Raw genomic sequence first — 18,300 nt, 5'->3', positions numbered from 1 at the left:
ACTTCAAATTGGAAGTGATCATTATTTAGTCTTGAGCAGGATAAAATTGAATTTCATATTGAAAAGAATAACATGCAAGAAAGTTTTAAAGCGAATAAAAGTTGAGCAGCTCTCATATGTGAACTGTAGACTAAAATACACAAAGATTATTGAAGAAAAAATGAAAGAGTTTGAGAACAGGAATCAACCCTTGGAGATTCAGTGGCAAACTCTGAAGAAAACATTGATTGATTCTGCCAGAGAGGCATGTGGTGAGGTTGTTTGCAAGGATAAAAAAATCAACTCCCTGGTAGACACCGGAAGGTAAAGAGGCAGTGAAGGAAAAGAAGAAAGCATATCAAAAGTTCCTGGCAAATAAGTCAGCTTGTGCTTTTAGAGAATACAGAGACAAATGCAAGAATGCTAAACACTGTGTAAAACTAGCTAAACAAAAGTCATGGGAGGACTCTGGCAAGAATATAGAAAATAAATATCAAGAAGGTGGGAAAATATTCTGGAGATTGTTGAAGAAGCTTAGGAATGGAGGAAAGAGTGCTGTAAAAGGAGTTAGAGATGATAAAGGTGACATAAAAATGGGAGAAAAAGATATCCTTGAAGTATGGAGTAATTACTTTGAAAAACTGCTAAATGAAACAATGACAGCACAGTGGTAAAAAACACTGACCAGGCATGCAGTCAGGAATGCATATCCATACTTGAAGAAGAAAAAGCCATCAAAGGCTTGAAATGTGGAAAGGCAGCAGGAGTAGATGATATTCGACCAGAAATGCTGAAATATGGTGGTATAAGAGTCTTACAGTGGCTGCTGCATGGTTCAGAAAGCCTGGACAGAGGGACGAATTCCTGATGATTGGAGAAGAGCTCTCATAGTAACCGTATATAAAAAGGGAAATAAAACTGAATGTGAGAATTACAGAGGTATTTCCCTACTGAGTGTTCCTAGCAAGATCTATGCAAGTATACTTGAGAAACGGTTGAGAAGAATTGTGGAATCAAAGCTTGGGGTAGAACAAGCTGGATTCAGGCCAAATAGAGGCTGTCAGGATCAGATCTTCACTTTACGACAAATAGTTGAGAAAGCATGAGAATATAACAAAGATCTGTATTTAAGTTTTGTAGATCTGGAAAAGGCATATGACAAGGTGCCAAGAGAGAAGCTATTCAATGTGCTACAGTTATATGGTGTCGATGGGGCATTATATCAAGCAATACTTAGTCTTTATTTGAGTTATAAGTGAGCAGTTAGAATTGAATGAAGTACAGGAAGATGGTTTAATGTTAAATCTGGTGTGAGACAAGATGTACATTATCCCCCTCTGTTATTCATTATCTATATGGATCAGATTTTGAAGGAAAGTGGTATATTAAACCTGATATCAAAATTGGAGATGTTAATGTCAGCTCTTTGCTCTATGTGGATGACGTTATACTTCTAAATAAATCCGCTACAAGTCTGCAAGATTCTCTGACTAAATTGAATAGCTATTGTAATAGATATGGTATGAAGGTCAGCAATAAAAAGACAAAGACAACAAAAATAGGCAGAATCATTGAAAATGTCAACTGTGTTGTGAATGGAGAACCTGTGGAACAAGTAAAATATTTCAGCTACTTAGGCATGATTTTTACTGAAGATGGTAAATTAAATATAGAAACAAACAACAGAATCAGCAAAGCTGGTAAGGTGGGAAGTCAATTGAATAAATTCATATGGAATAAGAGAGAAATTAGTCAGAACACTAAATTAGCTGTATACAAGATAGTGTTCAAACCAGTTTTAACTTACGGATCTGAGAGTTCTGTCAGAAGTAAAACACTTGACCAAAGACTAGAGACCATGAGACTCCTGTGAAAGATTATAGGCATGAACAGGTGGCATCAATGGCAATATCATATTAAAAACGAGGATATTAGGAAAGAACTTGATATTGTCAACATCCAGGAATGCGTTAGCAGAGCTAATCTCAGGTGGTATGATCACTTAAACAGAATGGGCGAAGAAAGATTAGCAAAACAAGTGTTCTCCACCAGGTTGGCAGCAAAACGACCCAGAGGAAGACCAAGATATAGGTGGATTGATACGGTACAAAGTGCCTTAGACAATTGAAATATAAGATCTGATAATGTTGGAGTCTTGACAAGTAGCAGACTGATTTGGAGGAAAATTGTAGATAGGAAGTTAGTAATGATGTAATTTTTTTTTCATGGAGTACTATCATATCCTGTACACCCCTTGAGGGTAAATGGCAGGAATTTGATGATGATGATGATATTATTTATTATATTTTTGTATATATATTGAGGAGAGCTCCGTAGTCGGTATAGACAAAGCCCTTTGGTCAAAAAGACTTGGGTTCGATTCCTGTCCAAATCATAAGGAATCTTTATGTGGTCTCTTTTGACTGAAGGTGAGTTAGCTGGTCTCATACAGATGTGGGCGGGGGAGTTCACCTGGAAATTCAGGTTTTTCATTCCCCAGAACAGGCAAAATGGCCCTGTGAATACACACATCTACAGTCATAAAAACTTCTCCCTCCCCTCACAATGCCAGACTCTGTGAAGAGCCAGTTGGGGTTTCCTACAGTCGCCTAATCATAGCAGACCCTGCACTAAGTGGGATAAAAAGCACTATAAAGAGGAAGAAGATATATGGGGGGGGGGTTCTTTATGAATGCATCTACCTGTGTCAGTAAGTTTTTTGTAAGCTGAGAAAGAAAGAGTACTATTAGGGAGAAAAATGATTAAAGTGTCTAGAAAAGACAGACTATTGTTATTTTCTTTTTGTATAACAAACTGAATTTTGGAATGCTGGCTATTGAGGTGGAAGAGGAATGAGTCTAATGTGTCTGAGCTGTAAAGACAAATAAAGAACGCATCATTCGTGTATCTGTCATACATCATCCTTGTATCTGAGCCAGATAGAGGTTTTGAGAACCTCAGTATGAAGAGCATATTTATTAAAAGGCTACATATGGAATTGGCTGGGGGGGGGGGAACAGCTATATTTTCTATTTGTTTATATATGGTGTTCTTCCTTACAGTATATGGTGTACTAAATCAAAAGACTTATCACTAGAGGTGCATACTCTCATGTAAAAAGATCATTAAACCATGCCCTAAACTCATTAACAGTTTCTGCACTTAACATTTTCAGGCAATGCATTCCACTCACCAACCACTCTTCATGCAAAAGACTCACACCCTTCTTATACAGCTTCTAGGGATGGCCTATTGTTTTATTCTCCCCCTCTCTCAATTCTATGAAAAATCTTCTCTACATTAATCTAGTAACAACCTTTCACCAATTTATATATATATCAATCACATCTCTCTCCTATTCACAAGGCTCTTCAAGTTGCATTCCCTCAATCTGTACCACATCTCATATTCTATAGACATGAAACCTACTTAGTGAACTTTTTCTGGCTCCTCATTCATTGGAAATCAGGCAACCAAATCTGTGCAAAGTAGTCCATACACAGCATGATCATGACCTTATACAATTGAATCATAACCTTTTTGCTTCTGCATGTCAAGGTCCTTATGATCACTGCCATGATTTGTTGTGATGTTTTTAACATTTTGAGCAATGTCACCTATAACTTCAAATCTCTGTCCACCATCACTTCCAGATCTCTTCTTGTCCAACTCTGTATCAAATTTCAAGACCTTGCACTCTGCAAGGCAAGTGTTTCATGCCCACTCTGTTGAGATCCTCTGACAAGGCCCCAACATCCACTCTGCTCCTCACAATTCTTCCCAACTTTGCATCATTTGCATAGCTCTAGTTAAGTCTGTCTCAATATCGTTAGCATACAAGTTAAACAATAACTGGCCCCAAAGCTGATTTCTGTTTCTGACCTTCCTCTTTTGGGATACTGCTCCCACTATACATATCATTATAGATGATTAGCTGCTGATACCTATCTAACAGCTAATCATCTATCCAACTCACTGATCTCTTATCTAATCCCATTCACTTTAATTTATTTAATAGCTTGTCCTGTGGCAATCTATCAAGGCCTTTGAAAAATCCAAGTATACCACTATATATGCATCTCCCTTATCCAGTGAATTCATCACCTTGTTTCAGTACATAAGCAGACTTCTAAAACATGACCTCCCTCTAACAACCCCCGTGATAACCATAACAAAAAATACTGCTATTATCAACCCAGTTCTGAATCCCAGTCTTCGCTACTTACACCTTAACAACAACCTCAGACATGCACAGACTGGCCTATAATTTGTAGCCTGAGTCTTATTCCTCCTCCCTTTGTGAAGTGGAATAATTATCTAACTTGCCACTAATTTGGAACTTTCCCTGTTGCAAAAGTCATGTTACACAGGTGTACCAAAAGCACCATTAATCACTTAGAGAAGTGTCTCCCAAACTTTCAATATCTGCACACCCTCTTTTAAAACTTTTATAAATTTTAGAGCCACCTGTGTACTCTTCCCTGGGACAAAGGCCATTTGGGAGAAGTTTATAACATTTCATTCAAATATAAAGTTTTTTTTTTTAACATTTATGTTATAAACTTACAGATATGCGAAACATTTTTAATACAATATATACAAACACAATTAGTGTGTATAGATGCATGCATGCATGCATGAGTGGTGAAACAATAACTGGGAACCATTGCAGTTTAAGATATGAATGATTCTGAAATTTAGTAGCGTTCTAACCGCTAGTTTAAACTATTTCCATTAAAAATTTAAATCTGAACAGTTCAACCACACATTTGGAACAATCTTGTTGTTGATCAGACACAGCACTAAGGTCAGTGGATAATACCAAGAGGCAAATTCTGTTTAAAACTTTCTTTAGAAACTTTTTTGTTATTGACAATATGATGACACAAATATAAAACTAGAAGAAAAAAAAAAAAGTGCTATGTACTCCCTAAAGACCATTCCCATGTCTCGGGGGGGGGGGGGGGGGTTGTATGCCATACTTTGGGAAATGCTGTCTTAGAGCATTCCTTCAAGATAGATGGTGATATATGGAAATCTACTGTTTATCTGACCTGCAAAATGACATTTCCATTAACTGACTCTTGCTTGTCAACTAACTTCTAGTACAGCACCATGTAAGTGCACTTCAATTATCAGAAGGCAAACAGTCTTCCTGATGTGGTTGGATAAACATTAGATTATTGTATTGCCAAGTCCTACTGCCTTATTAACAGTAATACTTAATTTGTCATATACCTCCAGCTTGCATACCATCAGTCTCACCTCTACTCTACCCAGCTTCTCATAATGTTCTCATTAATCGAATATTATTTCATCTTCACAAAGATGAAATAATATTCGATTTACTATGAATCACTACTTCTTTGGAATGTTCTCTGTTATAAAACTCATGTTAAACAGGTGTGCCAAAGGCATTGTTAATTCATGTTGGTAATAAATGGTTTCATGAAGCATGCTTCCTAAGAGTTGCATGAAGAGTACTTTGTACTCTTCATGCAACTGATTATTACCAACATCCATCTTGTGTTGCCTCCCACCCACAGTACCCTCTTCTTCCAGATTTTATGCTTAATCTTTCCATTCACCCACTTTTGGTTGCCTACCTTATTTGGCCTTTTTACCTTTAGAACTGGTGAATAAAAGAAGCGATGTCAAAACAAAACAAGCCCTAATATCAATAATGCTTAAAACTAAGTCCAGGATTAAAGATTTGAAGTGGATTGAATTTTTTTTATATAAGTTTAAGTATGGGAAGTGGGTAAGGGAATTAATTAGTTGTTTTGCTAGTTTAAAGGTAGGAAGGGGGGAAATAGCATCTACTATAGGAAAGAGAGGGGTGAAACTTCCTAAGATTTGGGAAATTAATTCTTAGACCAACAGCTAAGGCTGTCTACTAGTGCCTGCAGAAGATACCTAACTTTAAGCTTACAGTCTGTCTTCCGTTTATTTTTTGTGTTGTTTACGAGCATCATTACAATCATATTGTATCTCTACAGTACAGGATCATTATGACAGAGACAAAATATTGTAACCATTAAACCTTAACATGAGCTTTAACTAGAACCTAAGTTTAAATAAAAAAATTAATCTTAAATGAATTCATTGAAAAAAAAAAAAAAAAAGAAGAAGAAATATCAGAAATATCAAATACCTAATATCAAAATTAGCTGAAAATACCTGGAATTTAATATCATTAAAAAAATTAAAAGAATTTTCATTTTCAAAAATGCTTACTGACTCCATAACTTGAAAAAGCAATTCTATATTACTCAGAATTCCACTGGATTTTAAAAGTGGAGGATTGTCTTCTGTTTTCCCAAACTGTTCAATAGGTAAGCTAATAAATGCTTTGCCACAGGAATCATACAAATAGTTCCATCCCTAAAATAACAGGAAAGAATATCTTTAATACATGATAAAATATAACATTATGAATTTTCAGTGGACTTTCAGTTTATTTATTTTATTTTTTTCTGAGTAAGGGGAAGGGGACACAAGATAAAAAAAAGGACATTTAATAAAAATAAAAAAAAATTCTTAACTATACTATACACAGCATTCAACTATTTGATGATTTTAGAGCTTTAATAATAAGTTTACACTACACTTTATTCTCTTCAATGGCAATATAATTAAAAAACAAAACCAATAAAACTGGTCAAGACTAATAAGAAAGGTAGGAAAGAGATGAATATCTATAAAAAATCAGAATAGATTTATCTCCATAAAATTTTAAAGCATAACTGCCTGAGTAATAGGAATAACATTGCTGTTCTTAGATCACTTTTGTTATCATTAAACTATTCAGATTAAAAAAAAAAAGAATTGAAGATTCATGTAATTCTTCACAAAATGATGAACCACTCTGTGTTTATATGAGCAAGATATCTACATGGGAATGAAACAACTCTGAAGCCTTATAACATTTACCAAAAACATCTGAAAAACTATAAAACTCCAAAAATGAATAATGAGATCACTGGAGAGATGCTTAAAGATCCTGGTCATGGAACTAGGATAAAAGTCAGTTACTGGAACAACTAGTCAAGAGAAAAGAAGATGAGCACCAATGTACAAAACATCGATCAATTCAACAAAGGCAAAAATGCCATGTTGATGTAATTGATGTGTTACTAAGATGAAGAAACTTAAATAGATGAGACTTCATAAATATGACTAAAATAGATGAGATTTCATGGATGACTAAAATACTTGTAGATGAGATTTAACATATGACAAATAGATTAGAAGCTTCTAAATAATGACTAGAAGTTTTATATTTAGGGAATAATGATCAGAAAGGAAAAAGTAGTCATAATACTCAACAACACTAAAAAAAAAAAAAAATATATATATATATATAAATATATATTTTTTTTTTAATAAAGAGATTTAATGATTAAAACAGAGAATAATTGTAAGGCTTTAATGATATAAAACACTACTAGTTTCAACTTTTGACAGCCTTCTTCAGGTGTTTTTTATATATATATATATATATTTATGAAGAATTGAATGACTAGAACCGAGATTTAAGTAAAAAGGTTTTAATATAAAAACACGACTAGTTTTGGCCTGTAACAGCCTTCATCAGGTGACATTATAAAAGAAAGAAAAAAGAAAAAACATTAAACACTGAAGGTTAAAAGACTATGAATAACATAGAGAGTCTCTATACATAATTTAATTTAAGCCGAAACTCCAAAGTTTCGGCTTAAATGAGAAAAACGATATGGCTTTTGTTTCAAAATCTTCCAGGAAAATGTTTGCTAGAACTGGGGATAAAAGGTTGCCCATTGCTAGGCCTTGGTTTTGTTTGTAAATGGAGTCCCTATATCTGAAGTAACCAGATTGAATACAATGCTTTAGTAAAGCAAATATCTTTTTAGACAATTTATCCTTAAGTAATGTTAATACCTCCTCAGTAGGGACGTTAGTAAATAATGAGATAATGTCAAAATTTGCTATGATATCATTTTCACTGATTGAAATATTTTTGATATGAGAAACAAAGTCTGTGGTGTTTTTGATGAACAATGAAGATTTATTGGAGAAACACTTGAGGTATTCTACAAGGTGTTTCGAAAGCTTATAAGTAGGACCATCAATTCCTTTCACAATTGGGCGAAGAGGGGTGTTTTCTTTGTGTATCTTCAGAACTCCATAAATGCATATTGTGAGGAAGTTCAAGACAATTTGTCCTTAAGTAATGTTAATACCTCCTCAGTAGGGACATTAGTAAATAATGAGATAATGTCAAAATTTGCTATGATATCATTTTCACTGATTGAAATATTTTTGATATGAGAAACAAAGTCTGTGGTGTTTTTGATGAACGATGAAGATTTATTGGAGAAACACTTGAGGTATTCCACAAGATGTTTCGAAAGGTAATAAGTAGGACCATCAATTCCTTCCACAATTGGGCGAAGAGGGGTGTTTTCTTAGTGTATCTTCAGAACTCCATAAATGCATATTGTGAGGAAGTTCAAATGTAGTCTTTAACAGATCGCTTGTGCGGTTTGGTAGTTCCTTTGTTGGATCATCCTGAAGAATTGAATATGTAATGTTGTCTTCAAGCAATTGAAGCATTTTATTACGGTAATCTTCAGAATTGAGGACGACTGTGGCATTGCCTTTATCTGCAGGTAAAATAATGATGTTTTGTTCATTTTAAGATTCTTTAAGGCCTGTCTTTCTGCAGGAGAAAGATTATCTCTTGGGGTTTAGCATTATTGATAATGAAGATGGATTCAATATGGAGAAGTTTTGCCAAATGATTAGGAATAAGTGAACTGGCTTTTTCTATTTTAGTAAGTAGAGATTCTTTGGAATAAACTTAGGTGAGGGAATGAAATTTAGACCTTTGTTTAGAATATCTTTTTTCAGCAACTGTTAAAACATGTGACGAATTGTTTACTACAACTTTGACAGGATTAATATAGGCTTTAGTAGGAAAAGATGTGTTTTGTACTCTCTTAAGAGTATCAAACTTCTTGATAAGATTAAGCTTATTCTTATTTTGTATCCGTGTAGCTTGTGCTTCACTGTTGAAGATAAAATCATGAAAATTATCATTATTCATAACCTCTACAAGTTTTTGAGTTAAAGATCTTTTTTTACATTGAACAAATGGGCAAGACAATGATTTGTATCTGAGATTCTTTCACTGAGAAGATCTAAATTTGCTTTACAATAAACTCTTTTTTCTAATTAGGAAACATTTTTTCCTAATTTCATTTCATTTCAAGAAACAATTACAACAGAATGCACTAAAAGAGAAAAAAGCAACCAATTATGTTAGCTTGTGGAAATACTATACGTAACGCTTGATGAATGGCAATTTCAAAATCAACATTTATATTTTTGGGATCTAGTAATGGCCACATTTCATGTATCATATAAAATAATTTTGTGTATGTTTCAAGAGTCTTATTAGGTAATAAACAATATAAAACGGGGTGCTTAAGGGTCAAAGCTATATAACTGAGAGGAGACCTTATATAGCTTTAAAGGAATGCGGAGAACCGACCAGGGCTTCTGACCTAATGTCCAATCCTCACCTTCTCGTGGTGCACCCTGTTGGGTATCTACTTTGATACTGAACGAACGAGGATGGGCTGGCAATTTGGGATTTAGCCGACCAAATTGTATTCTTATTGGTTAAACCAAAATAAAAAATGATGGTACAACATGACAAAATTTCATGCTGGCTGGGGCGTCGCCCGGTTAAACAAGGCCCCCGTTGTTTTCGCCAGGGAACCAGGGCGAACAGCGAAAAGTCAGCTACTGGAACAAATCTGAAAACAAACCCCAACTCAACATCACCAGAGTTAAAGATCGGTACTATCAACGTAAGAAGCCTGAATGGCAAAGAAATGGAGCTAGCTGAGGAATTAGATAAGTACCAGATCGACATAATAGGGGTGACTGAAACAAAAAAGACCAAAACTGGTGAGATCTTTCTGAGCAATAAATACAAAATGTTATATTCAGGCAATGACAATCAAGGAAAAGAAGGAGTAGCCATAGTATTCAACACAAAATACGAGGCTAATCTTCTTGAATGGCAGTCAGTCTCAAGTAGAGTAATGTGGGCAAATATGAGAATGGGGAACTGGACAATGAGACTTATTTGTGCCTATGGTCCCACAGAAGGTTCTACTAATGTAGAAGTGGAGGAATTTTTTGAGGCTTTAGAAAAAGCAACTGACACAATGAAAAAGGAAAAGTTGGTCCTTGTTGGGGATCTAAATAGTAGAGTAGGAAATGATTGTGAGACATACAAAAATATTTTGGGAAAATTTGGAGAAAAAAGCAAAGCTAATAATAATGGCAAATATCTGTTGGATTTCTGCTCAGGACATGGACTGGTTATTACTAACACCATGTTCCAACATAAAAATGTGCACAAATTCACATGGAGAGAAGAGGCTAGGAATAAGAAAAGTCTCATTGACTATGTTATTGTTGATAGTGATGTTTTCTCCCTGGTGCAGGACACCAGAGTGTACAGAGGATTTGAAATTGGAAATGATCACTATTTAGTCTTGAGCAGGATAAAATTGAATTTCATATTGAAAAGAATAACATGTAAGAAAGTTTTAAAGCGAATAAAAGTTGAGCAGCTCTCATATGTGAACTGTAGACTAAAATACAGAAATATTATTGAAAAGAAAATGAAAGAGTTTGAGAACAGGAATCAAACCTTGGAGATTCAGTGGCAAACTCTGAAGGAAACATTGATTGATTCTGCCAGAGAGGCATGTGGTGAGGTTGTGTGCAAAGATAAAAAAATCAGAACTCCCTGGTGGACACAGGAAGTTAAAGAGGCAGTGAAGGAAAAGAAGAAAGCATATCAAAAGTTCCTGGCAAATAAGTCAGCTTTTACTCTTACAGAATACAGAGACAAATGTAAGAAAGCTAAACAGTGTGTAAAACTAGCTAAACAAAAGTCATGGGAGGACTTTGGCAAGAATATAGAAAATAAATATCAAGAAGGTGGCAAAATATTCTGGAGGTTGTTGAAGAAGCTTAGGAATGGAGGAAAGAGTGCTGTAAAAGGAATTAGAGATGATAAAGGTGAAATGAAAACAGGAGAAAAAGATATCCTTGAAGTATGGAGTAATTACTTTGAAAAACTGCTAAATGAAACAAGCAGTGATGACAGCACAGTGATAAAAAACACTGACCAGGCATGCAGTCAGGAATACATATCCATACTTGAAGTAGAAAAAGCCATCAAAGGCTTGAAATGTGGAAAGGCAGCAGGAGTAGATGATATTCGACCAGAAATGCTGAAGTATGGTGGTATAAGAGTCCTACAGTGGCTGCACTGCATAGTTCAGAAAGCCTGGACAGAGGGACGAATTCCCGATGATTGGAGTAGAGCTGTCATAGTACCCATATATAAAAAGGGAAATAAAACTGAATGTGAGAATTACAGAGGTATTTCCCTACTGAGTGTTCCTGGCAAGATCTATGCAAGTATACTTGAGAAACGGTTGAGAAGAATTGTGGAAGAAAAGCTTGGTTAAGAACAAGCTGGATTCAGGCCAAATAGAGGCTGCCAGGATCAGATCTTCACTTTACGACAAATAGTCGAGAAAGCATGGGAATATAACAAAGATCTGTATTTAAGTTTTGTCGATTTGGAAAAGGCATATGACAAGGTGCCAAGAGAGAAGCTATTCAATACGCTGCAGTTATATGGTGTCAATGGGGCATTATATCAAGCAATACTTAGTCTTTATTTGAGTTGTAAGTCAGCAGTTAGAATTGGAGGAAGTACAGGAAGATGGTTTAATGTTAAATCTGGTGTGAGACAAGGATGTACATTATCCCCTCTGTTATTCATTATCTATATGGATCACATTATGAAGGAATGTGGTATTAAACTTGATATCAAAATTGGAGATGTTAATGTCAGCTCTTCTTTATGCGGATGATGTTATACTTCTAAATAAATCCACTACAAGTCTGCAAGATTCTCTGACTAAATTGAATAGCTGTTGTAATAGATATGGTATGAAGGTCAGCAATAAAAAGACAAAGACAATGAAAATAGGCAGAATCATTGAAAATGTCAACTGTGTTGTGAATAGAGAACCTGTGGAACAAGTAAAACATTTCAGCTACTTAGGCACAATTTTTACTGAAGATGGTAAACTAAATATAGAAATAGACAACAGAATCAGCAAAGCTGGTATCGTGGGAAGTCAATTGAATAAATTCATATGGAATAACTTATTTATTCCATATTGAATAAATTCATATGGAACTTGTTCTTTGCACGATATAACTGTAACGTTGACACAAATATCGGAAACGATGTAATAAACAAACAAACAGCTAGTCTTACTGTTTAATAGAAGTCAAAATATCTTGCGAATGCGTATTAAACTAAATAACCGCAAACAAAACGCCCAAATGATAAATTGGCAAACAAGACACCTTATGCAATGAAGCTAAGAAATACTTCTTCAGACAATAAAAATATACTTAATTATAAGCGATATTTTTCAAATTTTATGTTTATACCTTAATTCTATGGGAAATTTCAATATAACTTCGATACAATTCGTAATTCTACACAATAAAAATAAACTTAAATAAACTTAAATATAAGCAAGATTTTTCAATTTTATTGTTTATATCATTCTTTTAACTCATTTTTACCTGGTAATAGATCAACAGAATAGAATTGCATATTTCATCTTTTATTCCATTGCCCAGTTGTCTGTCGCCCACTTGACCGTCACCCAGTTGTCCGTCGCCCAGTTGACCGTGTCCCCCATCTGAAGCCTATTCATCATAACCTGAAATATCCAGGTGTTTACAAGTTATAGTGCGACTGTAATATTCCTTATTTTGGACAGACTAACAAATCTGTTGAACTGCATATTGAGAGCATAAGAGACACAGCTCCAATAAAAGATCACATGCATCTGCGCTATCCAGTCATGTTCTTTTCTCTAATAACCCTTATGACGATCTACAGAGTCACTCAGTTTGCTGGGATAAATCCGAAAACATTTTTCGCTGTAGTGATGAGTTTCAAAGGAAAATCATGGAGCCCAGAGAAATCCTCCTTAATCCTGAACATTTGAACAGCAATTTGAGTTATAACATCCCTAATAGCCATACTGCAGTTGTCCAATACTGGCACTCACTAGAACCTGCAAGCACGCATACAACAAACAATTATTATTATTATTTTGGGCGACTCCAGGAGTCCTTAGACTCATCGAGGGAGGCCCTAAACATCATGTCCGCACAACTATGCGATTACATTCTCACAGTATCTATCATACCTTGTCTTGAACTCGTTCACCGTCATAGCACCCACAACAGACTCTGGCAGCTTATTCCACTCATTTACCACTCTAAAAGTAAAGAACCCAGCTCTAACACCCCTGCTAACCACACTCTTGCCCAGCTTCCATAGGTGTCCCCTAGTTCTACCACCACCAGTCCTGATCTCAAAAATATCCTCTGAATTAATCCTATAGAATCCCTTTAGCAATTTGAATGTCTCAATGTCTCAATCATATCTCCCCTCCTCCGCCTATCAACTAGTTTCTGCAACCCACAAATCTTCAACCTGTTCTCATATGGTTCATTCCATAGACCTGTTATCATCTTAGTCACTCGCCTCTGGATCCTCTCCACCTCCTCCCCATCAAGAAGGAACCGAGGTGACCAAATCTGGGCACAGTAGTCAAGATGAGGTCTTATCAAGGCTCGGTACAGAGGTACAATAACTTGCTTGTCTCTGCTCGTCAAGGTATTTTTCAACAACCAAGTTAGTTGATGAGCTGATTTAGCTACTTTTGCAGTGTGCCCCCTAAACTTCATCTCCCTATCCACCAACACTCCCAAGTCCCTGGCCTCATCAATCTCTTGGAGTACAGTTCCACCAATGTGGTATACTGCTGCTATACCACATTGGTGGAATAATAGCACGCTTAGATAGAATGACTTGAAAAATACAACGTTTTTGTGTCAATTATGTATTGCATTTTCTGCCTGTAATTCTCAGTTTTTTGTAACTTCAATTTTTTATTACTGTGTTCTACCTTTAGTGGATACCTGAAGAAGGCTGAAACTAGTTGTATCATTATCATTAAAATTTAATATTTTATCTCGGTTTAAAGTCATTTAAAATTTATTCTCTAAAATATATATATATATAAAACTTATGGAATGGAAGGCAATTTTAAGTAAAGGGGATATTAGACAACTTTCAAAATGGAAATTGGAAAATTCACTTAATTTGTGCCTGATTTTGTCAAAGGTACTAGTAGTGAACACATAGAGGGAGAAGTGAACAATTAGAGAGGGCAGCTTACATAAAGAAAATATATTTCTTGTTGGAAAATGTTCTTCTAAAGGTACTGAAAGGGTTGGTCAAAGACAGAATTCAACAGTAGGTGAACAACAATATGATAATAAATATGGAGAGACAGCATGACTTTGTGAAAGTAAGGTTGTGCCTTCTTGATTTACTTACTTTTTATAATAGTGAGTGTTTAGTTGGATAAAGAGAATGGCTACATGATGATACTGCTGGATTTTGCAAAGACATCTGAGAATACTACAGGGACCTCTGCTGCATAAACTGGAGCAATTGGGGTGGATATGAATCTGGTGATATGGATACCAGGGGAGATCTGGTGGATAAGATACCAAAGAGGATATGGAAAAGTATAATCCCTGTGGCACAGCACTAGTCACCAGCTTTCTCCTGGATTTCTCCTTGGAATACTGCTGTTTAATTTTTATATAAATGATACAAATGAAAATTGTTGAAAATGTAAACTGTGTTGTGAACGAGGAACCTGTGGAACAAGTAAAACATTTCAGCTGCTTAGGCATGTTTTTTGGGAAGATGGTAAATTAAATATGGAAATAGACAACAGAATCAACAAAGCTGGTATGGTAGAAAGTGAATTGAATAAGTTCATATGGAATAAGAGAGAAATTAGTCAGAACACTAAATTAACTGTATACAAGACAGTGTTCAAACCAGTTTTAACTTATGGATCTGAGAGCTGGGTCAGAAGTAAAACACTTGACCAAGGACTGGAGACCACAGATATGAGAGTCCTGAGAAAGATTAGAGGCATGAACAGATGGTATCAATGGCAATATCATATTAAAAATGAGGATTTAAGAATGAACTTGACATTGTCAGCATCCAGGAATGTGTTAGCAGAGCTAATCTCAGGTGGTATGGTCACTTAAACAGAATGGGCGAAGAAAGATTAGCAAAACAAGTGTTCTCTGCCAAGTTGGCAACAAAACGACCCAGAGGAAGACCAAGATATAGGTGAATTGATACGGTACAAGGTGCCTTAGATGATAGAAATATAAGATCTGATAATGTTGGAGTCTTGACAAGTAACAGACTGATTTGGAGGAAAATTGTAGATAGGAAGTTAGTAATGATGTAAATTTTTCATGTAGTACTATCACATCCTGTACATCCCTTGATGGTACATGTCAGGAATTTGATGATGATGATGATGATGATACAGGAAATGATGAGAAGTGAAATATTCAGTTGGTTGCTAATGATGAAAAATTGTGTAGTGAAAGTTACTCAAGGCAAATGAAGAAAGCTTTCAGGATGAATTACTTAGGCAAACAGTATGAACAAAAGATAACAGATGTCAGTTTAAGGTAGGAAAAAAAACATACAGTTATGCATTTTGGAATGAAAATATCAGTTTCCTATACTCCCTGATTCAGCTAGGGATTTAGAGTTTTTGGTAGATATAGAGTTCAAGTTCAGAGGGCATATTGCTAAAGTGGCCAAGGTAACTCATAGGATTACTTGGTGGTTATTTGAAGAACACACTAACAAACAGAGATAAGGAAATTATCACTCCTATTTATAAGGCTAGATATAAAGACTAAAGTACTGTGCACAGATCTGGTTACCTGGGTTTCTTGGGAATGAAGAAGAAGAGGAGAGGATCCAGAAGTGAGTGTTCAAGATGGTGAGTGGTCTAGAGAATGAAGGTTTACGGGTTGCAAAAGTTGACAGACAGAAAACAGGGGTATGGTAGCAAAATTTAAGCAAAAAGGATTTTATAAGACATGCAGATGAAATTCATCAGCAGTTGGTCAGAGGGGGCAGAACAAGGGAGTCACCACTGGAAACAGAATAAGAATGTAGTTAGCAAGGGTGTGATGCCTAGATTTTTCACTTGGAAAGTGACAGATGAGCAAAATGAATTGCTAGAGTTGGTTGTGAGTGGTTTGTCAGTGAATTCGTTCAATGAGAAGTACAGCAGGTATTATTGTGTGGAAAATCACCATGGTGGTTCCCATGCAATAATAATAATTATAAAATTATTATTATTATTTGGTTGTGAGTGCTTTGTCAGTGAATTCATTCAATGAGAGGTACAGCAGGTATTGTGTGGAAAATCACCATGGTGGTTCCCATGCAAATAATAATAATTATAAAATCTTTTCAGTGTGATGATAATAAAAATTCTCATCACACTGAAAAGAAAATTATGTATGAAAGTTTTAAAAACTATCCAAATTGATATGTGGAACCATGTCAACTCAAATATACAAACAGTATTGGAGAAAAAGTGAAAGAGTTTGAAAATAAGAGCCAAACTTAGAAAAACTGGTGAAGCAAAACTTGAGAAAGAACAAGCAGTATACGTTGTGATACTAGAGATTTTAAGTTTTATTGACCTGGAAAGAGTATAATGAAGTAAAATAAAACTTTATGATGCTTCATGAAGTAAAAGAGACAGTCCAGTAAAAGTGAAACTAGTATCAAAAGTGGCAAGTTAGTCAGTATGAATCTTAGAGAATATAGAGAAAAATGTCAGAAAGCTAATTATGTAAAATTATCTAATAAAGTAGTAGGAAGACTGCAAATACAGAAAATAAATATCATGAAGATGGCATGAAAAGAAATGGAGGAAAAAATACTGCAAAAGGAATCAGTGACAACAAAGGACATTAAAGACTGTAGATATGGATATTCTGAAAACTTGTTACATAAGTTAACAAGTAATGGAACAGAGGAAGAAAATCTCAAGGCAGAACAAGTGATTACAATGCAGTAATGATAGAAAATACTATCAGGAATCTGAAACATGGAAGGCAAACAGGATAGGGTGATATTTGACCCAAAAAAGCAAAATAGGAAGGTATAAAAATTTTGCAGCAGCCACACTGCATTAATTCAGAAGCCTGGTCAGAAGGCAAAATTTACAGATGAAGCAGTGCTGTAGTACCTATCTATGAAAAAGAAACTTTGGTATTAAAATGACAGAAGAATTGCTACACTAAGTGTTAAAAATGCAACTGAAGTAAGGATGAATCGTAAAAGACTAAGGAAAACTAGTGAAGCAAAACTTGGTCAGATATGACAGATTTTAAGTTTTATAGACCTGAAAAGACGTATGATAGTGTTCCAGGGGAAAAAAGTTATTCAAAACACTATGATAAGAGATTTTAAAAGCAATGCAAACAGCATATGTCAGTGAAATAAAAAAACAAAACACAGTTAATATCATACAAATAGTTACATCTTCTTCATTTTCATTCAGTGTTTCTCAGAGCATGCATAGTTCAATCAAACTCAGGGGCATGTTCAATGTCAGTAACACATCCTTTAGTTTGAAAAACCTTTGTTCAAATTACATCTGAGAAAAGAAAAGCCTTTATAAGGGCTTTTCAACTGAAGATGAGTTATCTGGTTTCATATGAAGGGAACAGAATATTTCCTCCAGAAACTTTGGTTTTTCTTCTGACAAAACAAGCAAACCAGCTAGAAAAATACCTGCAATTAAAAGAAATAGCATACTGGCCTCATAGCCTTAGATGCCTGAGCCGAAGTCCTAAATAATAACTACTTTTCAACATAATCTCCTTCCCTTTTAATATATTTTCTCCACTGCATACCAAGTTTTTTGAAGTCATCATAGTAAAACTTCATGTTGTTTTCAAACCTATTTACTCATCACTGCTTTGACTTGTTCATCACTTTTAAAAATACTCAAGGAATGTGTTTTTAATTTGGAAAATAACCATTCTGATGGAACCCCATGTAGGTTGTAGAGAAGATGTCCCACAACTTCATTTCCATGAATACTGACGAAATCACTGAAGTTCTGGTACTTCCTCCCAACAACCTGGATTTGGCTCCATTGGACTACTGTATTTACTCAAATATAACTCGCCCTCACATAATTTTCACATATTTTTCTTGCACCCTTAATATTACTTTATGGAAAAAGAAATTAAAGTTTTGCATATACCTTGCAGAAGAAAAAAGTTTAG

The 18,300-nt window shown here is 35.1% G+C and overlaps 1 protein-coding gene across 5 annotated transcripts in view; it reads right to left on the bottom strand.

The window, feature by feature from the left end:
* The window catches only part of LOC150103432 (L-fucose kinase-like), a 455,316-nt gene that overhangs the window by 385,900 nt on the left and 51,116 nt on the right, over positions 1 to 18,300 (bottom strand). For all 5 annotated transcript variants that reach the window (XM_090397435.1, XM_090397431.1, XM_090397433.1 and 2 more), the window contains one exon: positions 6,217 to 6,363. In XM_090397435.1, the coding sequence (XP_090253561.1) occupies positions 6,217 to 6,363 (147 nt within the window). The remainder of the gene's footprint in view (positions 1 to 6,216; positions 6,364 to 18,300) is intronic.

This window comes from Typopeltis vanoorti, chromosome 9 (assembly GCF_054136105.1).
Source record: "Typopeltis vanoorti isolate ZY-2024b chromosome 9, IOZ_Tvanoo_1.0, whole genome shotgun sequence".
NCBI lineage: Eukaryota > Metazoa > Arthropoda > Arachnida > Uropygi > Thelyphonidae > Typopeltis > Typopeltis vanoorti.
This window is presented reverse-complemented; position numbering and strand designations above follow the sequence as displayed.